Below are 12,678 nucleotides of genomic sequence, written 5' to 3' on the forward strand. Positions count from 1 at the left end.
ATTCTTCAATAAATTTAAATTCATTCTATACTATCTTGAAGCAAAATTATTCTACTTTTTTACTTGTTTTCTTTTTTCTATGTGCTGATAACACACTCTACAGATTCTTCGGGTTCGTCTGCACTATTTCATATTATTGAGACGTTACTGAAAAGTTTCTTCTATTCAAAGAGTTTCATTTCTATTCAACGAAAAAAATTTTTTGTTGTTCTGTTTCATTAGAATATTACTGAAAAGTTACTTAGCTTCAGTCAGTACTTGTGTATCAAAAAGTACCAACGTGGCCAGAGTTTTGTGGAATTCAATTCATATCCACTGCTTCAGGGCCAAATTGTAAATGTACCAAGCCATTTTCTGTGCAAACTATCAGCATAAAAGACAAAGGTAACCAGTGGCCAGTGAACTCAATACTTGATGATTCCAGTAAAGCTGTTACATCTTGATCTTCTCCAACTTCATTCTTATCTTTAAAAGTCCTTTTCAAAAAGTATAGTTTTTGTACTGGAGAAAAATTGGTCTCAGGAACTTTCAATATAGTAATCAGGAAGTTCTTAAAAATTTCCCTCAGAGACATAAATTTAGGAAACGGAAAATTAATATCTGAATTTATGAATAAAAAAACCAAGAACTGGTCTTTGAGACATTTGGAGCATTGAGATTAAGCATCAAATTACTGCATCTCAATGGCCATGAATTTGGTCTTGGAGGATGAGATGTACAGTGTCGGCATCTATGAAACAAACTTGGTATTTTTTGTTGTATAGAGCATCATGGAACCTGGTACGTTTACAAAAATTAGATTGTTCTAAGTCTAATAGATGCTGGCACTGTCATCTTGAAGCTGGTACATTGGATCATTTATTATTTTTTTGTCCTCTGATACATAATTTTTGGAAATCTTTTTGGAGTCGAATAAATTATTTACTTGAGAATCCGGTAGCGCTTTCATATGATACGATACTATTTGGCACATCAATGAGGAAAAAGAGTCAAATAACAAATTATTGTAAGGATTGATTATAGTTAATAATTTATTTTTCCCCTTTATTATTGAAATATAGGGTGGGGGAGGGTGGGTGTAAATTTTAGTTATTTCTGAAAATGTTATATGGGAGGGAGAGGGTAGGGAGGAATTTTATTATGATACAATATATGTATGATTAATAAATGTTATTAAAGTATATATGAATGTATATTTAAATTACTTGTTGAAGGTTTAAAAATGAATAGATTAAAAAAAAAGAAATCTCAAATTCAAACTCCTATTTTGATTTTCTAAGTTCTCAATTTTCCATAGTCTTGTTTAATTACAGTTTTAATTTCATTAGTAGTTTTCTCCACTTCTCCACTCTTCTCATTCTGCTGAGCTCCCATGTCAAGTTGTGCAATTTTTGTTGGAATATTCAAAGTTACTGAAATGAAGTTGGTACATACCATGTGGAGATTTTCAATAGCAGCCTATAAGGAGTCAAGAGTAATCACCTAGGGCTTTGAAAGTGGCTTGAGGTCAGGCATTCGAGATTGCTCTTGTTCGAGCCGTAGGAAACTTCCTAGGCTCTTATCTCTGCTGAACTCATCACCACTTCTCTTCGGGTCATCTCCCCCGCTAAGCAGCGATGCTTCTAAGAGCATCGAGGTCTCTCCTTCCGGATTTGCCACTGGAAGCGTTCCCTTCCTGCTTGCGAGATTGCGAGAGTCTTCCGTTTGAAGGTACGCCTCTGCTGCCTCTCCGGGAACTGGGAGAGGCTCAAGTCCCAATGGGCTAAACGAAAATATGCTTTCCAAGCTGTGTCCTCCCTGCTGCACAGCAGTGGATATGCCTGACATCGCTGAAGGTACTGTAAAAGATGTTATTGAAGTTTGACGCGGTGTTGATATGGCAGGAAGGAGTGGAAGGTTACTCCTCAGTCTTCCTCTTCTTTTAGGCATCAGGCAAATAGGTAGGAAGAATTTTGTGAGGAAAATTATAACACAGGAGCTGGAGCCTGGACTCGCACGTCTTGCTCAATCGCCATCTTGCCCCCGAATTCACTCTTGTGTGAGTACAATTGTTACCGATGGCAGGTTTCCAGTGGGTGCTCATTGCACACAGCAGGTTAATTCTATATTGCTCCTAACTGTTCTCTGTGTTGCATGTTGTCTGCTTATTAATTATGTTCTTATTTCTTGAAGAGTCAATATAGACCAAACCTTACAGTTTCCGGGAAGGTTTTCCCATACCCCCTAATTTATTGTTGCCTTGTTCCAATATGGTGGCTTGACTTTTTGATGTAACTGTAGGGGGCTCTGTCAGTCTCTCTCTCAGTAGTAGTAGGAGCACATGGTGAGAAAAGTGTGGGGATTTCTGCAAGTCCCGGATCGTGGGAATGGGTTGGATACCTTGTGTATAAAATCCGCCAGGGACTACCAGAAAGAAGGTTATTGAAGGTAAGAACGTAATCTTCCATTCTGTTGAAAAAAAGAAAAGTGTGAATAAATTTCCAGAATCTGAGGCCTGTTCTGTTTTCTAGCCTGCAGCTCCCAGAACTGAAAAGATGACTGAAGACCAGGACTGGAGCAATGTTTATCCGACTGCAGCAGCCTTTAAACCATCTGTAGTGCCTCTTCCTGTGCGCATGGGCTACCCTGTAAACAGAGGAGTGCCTCCAGATAAGAAAGGGAACTTGGAACTAATCAAGGTAGTTAACTTTTCTGATATATATACACTCTTATGAATGAAGTGTCTGGCTTTCTTATTTTTAAGTTTTAATTTAAAATCTTCATTCTATTTGTAAATTGAATTTAATATTAACATTTTCTATAAAATGTTCTTTTCAAGCAGTAACTAACTACAAAGTGAACAGAATAAGCCTTCATGTGGTCACCATATTGCAGGGATATGGTCATGCTGTAATTTTAAACCTCTATGCTTTGTCAAGTAAAAATATTTATGAGTAAGGGCTCCTAATTTAAAACTAAAACATATATAAAAAAAAGCTTAAATTGGCACTTGGGCGTCCTAATCACCGGGTTATTCAAGTGCTGTTAATCAAAACCCTTTTCCTTGATGTCTAGCGAGATGTTTCTCCTGCTGTATGTTCAGAGTTCCAGGTGGCATCCTTGGAGATGTGTTATGGGCGTATTTTGGGCAGGATTTGGGTGTGCTTAATTTGGATGTCTTGCAGCTATAATTAATCAAACCTTTTCTAAGATGTCTTGGATGGAACTTAGACATTCGGAGCTAGACCTGTTTTAGATGTGTCTAAGAGACACAAAGGTACCCAAACTGACCAGATGATCACTGGATTCATTAAGGTATGATCCCCCCCACACTGCTCACTAACACCCTCCCAGCCTGTCCCCACCCCCAAGAAATCTGAATGAAAGAGTACATATCTGTCTCTAGAACATTAGCACTTGATATGGGAAAGCCTACCGTGTTTCCCCGAAAATAAGATCTACCCAGAAAATCTAGGGTCTAGTAGATTTTGGGGGAGTTTGGAGGGCTCAGCATAAATTATAAGGGGTATATGGTTATATGTACTTAGATGAGCACCATACCATGAAAACCCAGATAAATGCAGTAGTACATAAAAGCTATTTTACTTTATGGAAGCTACGAACTATCAGAGCTTACTTTGATTTTGCTGCCTTTAGATTGTTGGTTCAATCGTTATTACTGAGTCTTCTTGACTACTGTAATATTATTTATTTGACAACCACTAAGAAAAAACTAGCGAGACTTGTATTAATACAAAACACAATGGTTAGAATGATTTATGGCTTGAAGAAATATGATCATGTCACACCCTTTTATTGTGAGCTACATTGGCTGCCTATGGAGGCTTGGGTGTTGTTTAAGCTGGGCTGCTTCTACTACAAGGCTCTCTATGGTACAGCTCCTCCTTAATTGGTTAACAGGTTTTCTCTAGCTTCAAAACTCTTCCCTTGTTTAACTTTCCTTCTGTTCAGGGCTGCAAAAGCAAGAAATTTCTAAATCACATGTTAGTATCTCAAGCAGCTCTCCATGATAAAGAATTTCGAACCTTCCTGTTTACAGCCTATTCTTATAAACACTTAAGAACACAATTGAAGACCTATCTTTTTTTCTAAATATTTGACTAGTTAATTCATCAGTAATCTTTTGTAAACCGCATTGAACTTCTGGTTACACGGTCAAAAAGTACATTGTAATGTAATGTTCACAGCAGTGCCCTCTAAGGTGTCCCTCTGCTCTGTTGGCATGTCTGTGTGGCTAGTTCATCACAATGCTGGCCCTTCCCACAATCAAATGGTCTGGATTTGGACGTTTTCAATTTGGACGTTTCTTTGGTCGAAAATGGGGTATAAAGTTAAGTGTCCTAAAGGTTGGACGTCCTGTTGGCCTAGACATTCATGTAGAAGATACTAAAAAAATACATTTTTGGATGTCTAGCAATTCGACTTTCAAAAATGGATATTTCTGTGCTTCTAACTTTGGACATTTAGCAGGAAATGTCCAAATCGGACTTAGACATCCGATTCAAGTTTTATTAAAATTTGATATACCACTCATCAGGTTACTGAGCAGTGTGCACATTTAAGATTATAAATTTGGGTGACAAGACATACAATGAACTAATGCACAGTAACGATAGGCTGGAGGTTAGGAAATAAAATTCAGAGAGGATTGGAAGCCATTTAGGGATTGAATGGGAGGAAGAGATCCTGTATGTAAGCGGCGATCAAAGAAAGTTTAGAGGTTAAAGGCATCTTTAAATAAAAATGTTTTTAATTTGCCTTTGAAACATTCTAATAATGTTTCTTCCCATAGTTCAGTAGGCATTGCGTTCCACAGTAGAGAATGACACGGTGAAAAAATTGGTCCCCGTCACCGCCCCGTCCCCGTCTCACCATCCCCGTCACCGCCCCGTCCCCGTCTCACCAACCCCGTCACCGCCCCGTCCCCGTCTCACCATCCTCTTCACCGCCCCGTCACCGCCACTGCCATCCCATTCACCGCCCCGTCACCGCCACTGCAATCCCATTCACTTTTCTTTATTTACGTATAAAGGAAACATTCTTTAAAACTTTAAAACTTAGTTAAATATTAGTTAATAACTATACAAAAACAAAACACGCAGAGAAAAAATTAATTAATAAAAATTCTCAAAACTGACACATTTTGATCACTAAATTTAAAATAGTTATTTTTCATACAGTTTTTCAATCACTAATCTTCCACCACCCCTGGGGCTAGCAATGCAAAAACAAACACGACATGTACTTTAAATGCTGCTACGGCTGCAAGTCTCCCCTCCCCCCAGCGATCACGGCAGGAGGGCACCCAACCCCTCATGTAGACCCCCCCAACGGCCCTCCCGACAATCGCAGCAGAAGGGTACCCAACCCCTCCTGCCGGTCCTCCCAATGGCCTCCCCTAAGATCGCCGGCAGGAGGGTACCCAACCCCTCCTGCTGGACCCCCCCCAACGAACCCTCCCACCCCGGAACCCCCTTAGTCTTACTTTTCAAGTTGGACCGGACAGCTCCTCGCTCGTCTGGCCAGCAGGCCTGCCTCCGTCCAAATGAGGCGGGCCCGCCCCTCCCCTCCCCTCCCCTGCCTCCCAATGGCCTCCCCTAAGATCGCCGGCAGGAGGGTACCCAACCCCTCCTGCTGGACCCCCCCCCAACGAACCCTCCCACCCCGGAACCCCCTTAGTCTTACTTTTCAAGTTGGACCGGACAGCTCCTCGCTCGTCTGGCCAGCAGGCCTGCCTCCGTCCAAATGAGGCGGGCCCGCCCCTACCCTGCCCAACCCACAGGATCCTAGGGCCTGATTGGTCTAGGCACCTAAAGCCACTCCCGCTATAGGAGGGGCCTTAGGTGCTTGGGCCAATCAGGCCCTAGGATCCTGTGGGTTAGGCAGGGGAGGGGAGGGGCGGGCCCGCCTCATTTGGATGGAGGCAGGCCTGCTGGCCAGACGAGCGAGGAGCTGTCCGGTCCAACTTGAAAAGTAAGATTAAGGGGGTTCCGGGGTGGGAGGGTTCGTTGAGGGGGGGTCCAGCAGGAGGGGTTGGGTACCCTCCTGCCGGCGATCTTAGGGGAGGCCATTGGGAGGCAGGGGAGGGGAGGGGCGGGCCCGCCTCATTTGGACGGAGGCAGGCCTGCTGGCCAGACGAGCGAGGAGCTGTCCGGTCCAACTTGAAAAGTAAGACTATGGGGGTTCCGGGGTGGGAGGGTTCGTTGGGGGGGGTCCAGCAGGAGGGGTTGGGTACCCTCCTGCCGGCGATCTTAGGGGAGGCCATTGGGAGGCAGGGGAGGGGAGGGGAGGGGAGGGGCGGGCCCGCCTCATTTGGACGGAGGCAGGCCTGCTGGCCAGACGAGCGAGGAGCGGTGAAACACAGGTAAATAGCGGTTCCTAGAAGGGGGTACATTGGCCCGCGGGGACAAACCTGTTCACCGTTTCCGCGGTCGGTGAATGGCCTTGTCCCCGTCACCGCAGCGACTGCTAGTTTTCTTCCCCGTTTTCGGCGGTGACCCGCGGCTTAAATGCGGTGGCCGCGGGTAAACCGTCACCGTGTCATTCTCTATTCCACAGTGTAGGGGCTGTAACAGAAAAAATTGCTGTTCTGGTTATGCTAAGGACTTTGATGAAACGGTTAAGAGGTATTGAGAATGTGATCTGAGCGTTCTTGATGGAGTATAAGGGATTAGAATTCTATTCAAGAATTCTGGGAGGTTACAGTTGCGTGTTTTGAACAGTAGGAGTAGTCGCTGGTGTTATTTCATCTGTCTATTCATGGTTGAGCATTACTGTCATCCTCCCGGGCCTGCCTGTTTTATTTGTTATTTAATACTGTTGTATTGTAGCCTATGTTTCCTTGTTATGGTGCTGACTGCTACCTCAATAAAAATTATTTAAAAAAGAAAAAAGGAGTATAGAGTTTTATACATATGTTATTCTTTGTGTTATGGGTAACCAGTGCGCTTTTATTAGGAGTGGTGTAATGTGATCGGGTTTTTCTGTTTTCGATGAGCTTTATTGCAGTGTTTTCAAAAATGGCCCACTTATATATTCCTTGTCATCAGCAGCAGATGAATCCAGAGATGAGTGGGTTATGACCATCAACCAGCAGGCGGAGATATAGAACACAAAAGCTGTCATATATAGGATGGTAAGCTTCCTGGTAACAATAAAACAGGGGAACCAATTCCACAAAAATCGAACAAGCAAGAGCAAAGTGGAAATGTCCAATCAGAATGGTGCACAAAAAAGTGTCTTTCAACTCATCTGATAAATCCAATGATCATTATTCATCCAAACCAATTCAAACATCCAAAGCAACTCAATGACTCGACATGATCATGTTTCAGCCATCCGGCCTGCATCAGGAGTCTTAGGAGTCTTTGGGTATCAAATGGTCTTTAAAATAACAAGTGGACTAAAGTAAAATGTTCATGCCGTTGCACCGAATCTATAGCACTGCAAAACAACTCAGCCATGCTTTGACACGCAGCTCCTGATTGGTGAGGCCCGACTTTAGTACAGGAAGAGGCGGTCAGAGCATATCGCGAGTGATTTCCTTCACTCGCCGGTGCTCCGGCTGCCCTCTCCTGCCCGTCATTCGCGATCGGAAAATACTGTGAATGACTGAGACTGCAAACCGTTAATTCGCGGGGGAGCACTCTATACACTAATGCACTGATGTGCTGTTTTGTAGAATTGAGAGCAATGATGTTATGTGCAGGTTATCTTAGTTCTTGCATGCATATTTATAAGAATTGCCCTTCATAACTGTAACCCCTTCTGAAAGCAGGGAAATACCTACTGTATGTGAAGGTAACTCACTTCGAGTTTGGGTTTAGAAAGTCATGTAATTTTAGTGATTATGTCATCAAAGAATGTGAAGTGATATATATGTAACATGTAACTTTTAAGCATTGTTTGCCATCTTGTCCTTGTTGGTAAAGCTTGTGTTACAAACGTGTAATTAAATTCAGATCTTCCTGTAAATCCTTTCTATCATATGCTCTGTAGAGACTGATAATTGCAAAGATTGCTAATTTTTAAAGGTAAGTAAACATTTTATCTTTTTCTGACTGGACAGCAAGGTTTACTACTCAAAAAAGATGCTGGGATTACTTGATCAGCAAAAATGGCTTTAAACCTGTTTTCCACACATTTTTCAAATTCTGGGCCCTTTGAGGCTTCAGGCATTCTCACAATTCTGATGTTTCTTCATGATCTGCTTCCAGATCATCTGTTTTTGAGATTTTTGTCTCCGTTTCCTCTTAACTTTCTCTGGTCCATATTTCTAACCTTGTATTCTAGTGTGCTGATTCTTTTTTAGTTTTCATACAATCGCTTCCATTATTTTCTTTAAATCATGTTTATCAATGTCACCCTGGACATAGATGCCAGCCTGTACACGCTGTGGATGCTTGAACATCCCAGTGTTGAGCAAACCCTTTCACTGTGTCCAGGATGGGTTAATTTCATATGAGTTTAGTATACCCAATCATTTAATAAGTTAATTTCTTTGATACCACAGGATTTCCTGACACTTCTTTACTGTTGCAAGGATAGTGCTGACTCTGTTTTCTATTCTACTTGCATTTTCTAGGCCAGCCACAGCACTTGCTCTTGCTCTGCATGTCTTCTCTCTCCCTACCTTTTATTTGCCAAATATTTGCTATTTCTGTTACATGCCTTCCAGATTCCAAATGCTAGGCATTCAGTCCCAACCCGCAGTCTGGGTGTTGCAGAAATCCACATCTTTTCTGAGCACATGATCCACCCCCTTAGCCTGGTAGCTAGTAAACATATCCAGTTACAGTTTCAGCAAGCAGTCTGTGCAGAAGTCTTTTGCAGTGGCTCTTTTTCTTATTTTTTCGCTTAAAGTTTATTTTCTCGGTGGCTTCAGTGCCTTGAGACCCCTCCCTGGTGGTCCCCTGTTGGAGAAAATGAGGCAGTTCTGCGGTGCCGGCTGCGCTGCAACTCACAGAGAAAAACTGGAAGATCTGTTGAGCCAGCCTTCTGTGTGCCACCACCTTAAAGTGGTGAACTGGATCAGAAACTGGTTGATGGACAAACGCGAGAGGGTAGTGTTAAATGGAATTTGCTCAGAGGAGGGTCATGTGAGTAGTGGAGTGCCTCAAGGCTTGGTGCTGGGACTGATTCTGTTCAATATGTTTGTGAGTGACATTGCTGAAGGGTTAGAAGGTAGGGTTAACCTTTTTGCGGATGATACCAAGATTTGTAACAGAGTGGACCCCCCGGGGGGAGTGGAAGACGTGAAAAAGGATCTGCAAAGGTTAGAAGAATGGTCTAGCGTCTGGCAACTAAAATTCAATGCCAAGAAGTACAGAGTGATACATTTGGGGGTTAGAAATCCAAGGAACCGTATGTGCTAGGAGGTGAGAGGCTAAGCACAGATGGAGAGAGGGATCTTGGGGTGATTGTTTCTGAGGATCTAAAGGCATCTAAACAGTGTGATAAGGGGGTGGGTGCAGCCAGAAGGATGCTAGGCTGTATAGAAAGAGGAGTAACCAGTAGAAGGTGTTGATGCTCCTGTATAGGTCGTTGGTGAGGCCGTACTTGGAGTATTGTGTTAAGTTTTGGAGGCCGTATCTGGCGAAGGATATAAAAAGACTTGAAGTGGTCCAGAGGAAGGCAACAAAAATGATAAGAGGTTTGAACCAAAAAAAGTATGAGAAGAGACTGGAAGACCTAAATATGTATACTCTGGAGGAGAGGAGGGACAGGGGAGATGTGATTCAGACGTTTAAATACTTGAGAGGCATTGATATAGAACCAAATATTTTCCAGAGAAGAAAAATTTGTAAAACTAGAGGGCATAATTTGAGGTTATGGGAGGAAGACTTAAGAGCAACGTTAGGAAATTCTTCTTCATGGAGAGGGTGGTAGATGCCTGGAGCGCCCTCCCGAGGGAAGAGATGGAGAGGAAAACGGTGATGGAATTCAAAAAAGCGTGAGATAAAATGGAGGTTCTCTAATTAGAAAACGAAGGATGTAAATTAAGGAACTAAGGCTGGTATTGGACAGACCTGCATGTCTGTGTCCCATATATGATGTAGGATGGTCTGGGATGTGCATCAATTTGGAGCATGAGGATGTTACTGGCCAGACTTTATGGTAGTATCCTACAATCAACGGGATGGTTGAATAGGATGGAGTGAGCTTGGACGTCAACTTCAGCATTTGGAACCTAGGACAATACCAGTCTTTACTGTCTATGGCCCAGAAATATCAAAGAAGGGACAAGTTAATTTAATCATGTATTTTTTAATGGTTATAACTTATGGGCAGAGTGGATGGACTGTTTGGGTCTTTATCTGCTGTCATTTACTATGTTACTTTATCGTGTCAATGAATGGCTCAGACAATCAGGGGCCTATTGCTGCAGCACATACATGAGGCTCTCGAGATTCCACAGTTTCACATGGAAACAGTGTGATCTGTTATAGCAGCAGTGGCCTTGGGAGAGCTCCTTGCCTCTCTAGATTCATGGGAGCATATGTGCACATGCTGATCTTTCCAGCTGATCTTTCCAGCTTGCATCAAATACTTTTGGTTTTTGAGCTCTGCCCTTTGGACTAGTGACTGCTTCTCCTACCTTCACTGAGGTGATGTGGTCATAGCGGGTTACTTAAGTAAGAATGGTCTGCAAGTACACCCCTTTCTTGGACGACTGACTAATTAGAGCTACCTCGTTGGATGAGGGCCGATACAAGGTGGATCAGGTGATCCAGGTGCTAGGTTGGATTGTGAGTTACAGAAAGGGCAATGTCTCACCACACAGTCTCTGAAATACCTGGGTGTTCTCTTCGACAAGGCTGCGGGTGGTGTCTGTCTTCCAAGGGCTTGCAGACAGAAACAGTATTCCCAGATTTCTACCAGTTCCTTTGGCGTAGGACTATCTTCAGGTCCTGGGATCCATGGCTGCCATGTTGAATATGGTTCCTTAGGCAAGAGCGCACATGCATCCCTTCCAGCATGTCTTACTCTTTCACTGGATTCTGAGCAGAGATACATTACAGACCAGTCTTCCCTGAACTCTGGAGGCATGAGCCATATGATGGTGGCTTCTTCCGTAATTGTTATGCAAGGGCATACCACTGCAGATTGCCCCCTGGATTGTGGTGGTGATAGATGCCAGCCTTTGGAGCTGGGGAGCCCCCTGCAATTGACGTTCAATTCAGGGATATTGGATGCCTTCTCAGTGGAAATGGTTGAACAACCGGTTGGAGCCTCTTAGTGGAAATGGTCGAACAACCGGTTGGAGCTTAGAGCCATTTGGCTGGCTCTAGTGCACTTGCATAAGAAGCTGGAGGGCCAAGCGGTCAGCGTCTTTTCTGACAATGCAATGGCAGTAGCCTATGTCAATTGCCAGGGAGGTGAAATTATGGGAATATAGCTTTCCTGTTTGCACTGCTGCTGCTTTACAGTTTTGGGAGGGAGGTATCCAATGTAGGGAGAAACTCCCCCCTCCTCAGACTGCCTGGTAATAGAGGCTCGTTGTCAGCCCAGTTTAAATTGGAGCCTGAAGAGCAAAGAAAGAGTATGATGAAAAAAAAATGTGTTTTTGTTTGTGAATTGAAAGGCAAGTGCTTTAATACTGTAGTGTGTTTTTATTTCTCATGTACCTCAATGTGGAACTATTAACTGTTGAACTGCTGGAATTTTGAGAACCCTTTTGAACTCTTAACTGTGCCTGTGTTTTTGTTGAGGGCAGGGCTGATCTGTTTTGCCACAGCCTTGTGGCTTACAAAAAAGGAGTTTGTTAGAAGCTTTTTTTTTTTTTTTTTTCATACACTTGGGTCATCTGACATGGATTGATTACAGAACTGTGATTTAATGATTAAAGTGAAGTTTCTTTACCTGTGAGTGAAGCCTGGTTGATTGTGCACGGACAGAAAAGCTGCTAATGTTACAGCCTCTAAGTATTGCATAACAGTGGGCATGGGAGACACTGTTACTTTTTCTAAGGTCATACACCTATCCATTATGACAGGGCACCCTGGCAAGTTACCACTTGACCAGCTAAGTGTCCCCTGTCACAATATATTCCTCTTTTCTGTGAGAGTAGTTTCTGGGCTCCCTTGAGGTTTTTGCTGGCTGTTTGCAGCTGATATTCTCATGTTATTTCTTTGAGCAGAACAGTTATTTATGACCTTGATTTTTATGGGTGTCTCTGCTTCACGTTGGTTTGGTGGCTCTTGGTGCTTGGGTACTAACTGTAGGTGGAACTAAGGAGCTCAGTGAAGTACAGAAGAGGCACAGAGAAAAATCCAAACTGGATTCCTTCTGTAGATAGCATGTAGTCATGGGACACTACCCACTTGTCTTGAATGTCTCGCCTATCTACTGGAAAAGAGCTTACCAGAGTAAGTACATAATCTCTTTTTATATACAGGTCCTTCCTTTGTCCCTAGTAGATTCACAATCCTAAATTTTGTACTTGGGGCAGTGGAGGTTTCCGCATTAATCATTCGATAGAACTGTCCCTTCTTGGACTTACCACTACTATTTACTATCATTTAGATCACTGCATATCCCTCGATCTCTCGGCGGCATTTGATACTATCGATCACGATCTTCTTCTTCATCGACTCAAACACTGCGGAATTTCAGGACATGCCCTCAACTAGTTTTCCTCCTATTTCTCAATGCGCAGCTTTCAAATCCACTTTAGAG

The 12,678-nt window shown here is 43.1% G+C and overlaps 1 protein-coding gene across 1 annotated transcript in view; it reads left to right on the plus strand.

Annotated features, from left to right (window-relative positions):
• The window catches only part of MRPS35 (mitochondrial ribosomal protein S35), a 133,993-nt gene that overhangs the window by 18,812 nt on the left and 102,503 nt on the right, over positions 1-12,678 (plus strand). Inside the window, exon 3 of the mRNA XM_033953294.1 lies at positions 2,511-2,678. Within this exon, the coding sequence (XP_033809185.1) occupies positions 2,511-2,678 (168 nt within the window). The remainder of the gene's footprint in view (positions 1-2,510; positions 2,679-12,678) is intronic.

Source organism: Geotrypetes seraphini, chromosome 7, assembly GCF_902459505.1.
Source record: "Geotrypetes seraphini chromosome 7, aGeoSer1.1, whole genome shotgun sequence".
Taxonomy (NCBI): Eukaryota; Metazoa; Chordata; class Amphibia; order Gymnophiona; family Dermophiidae; genus Geotrypetes; species Geotrypetes seraphini.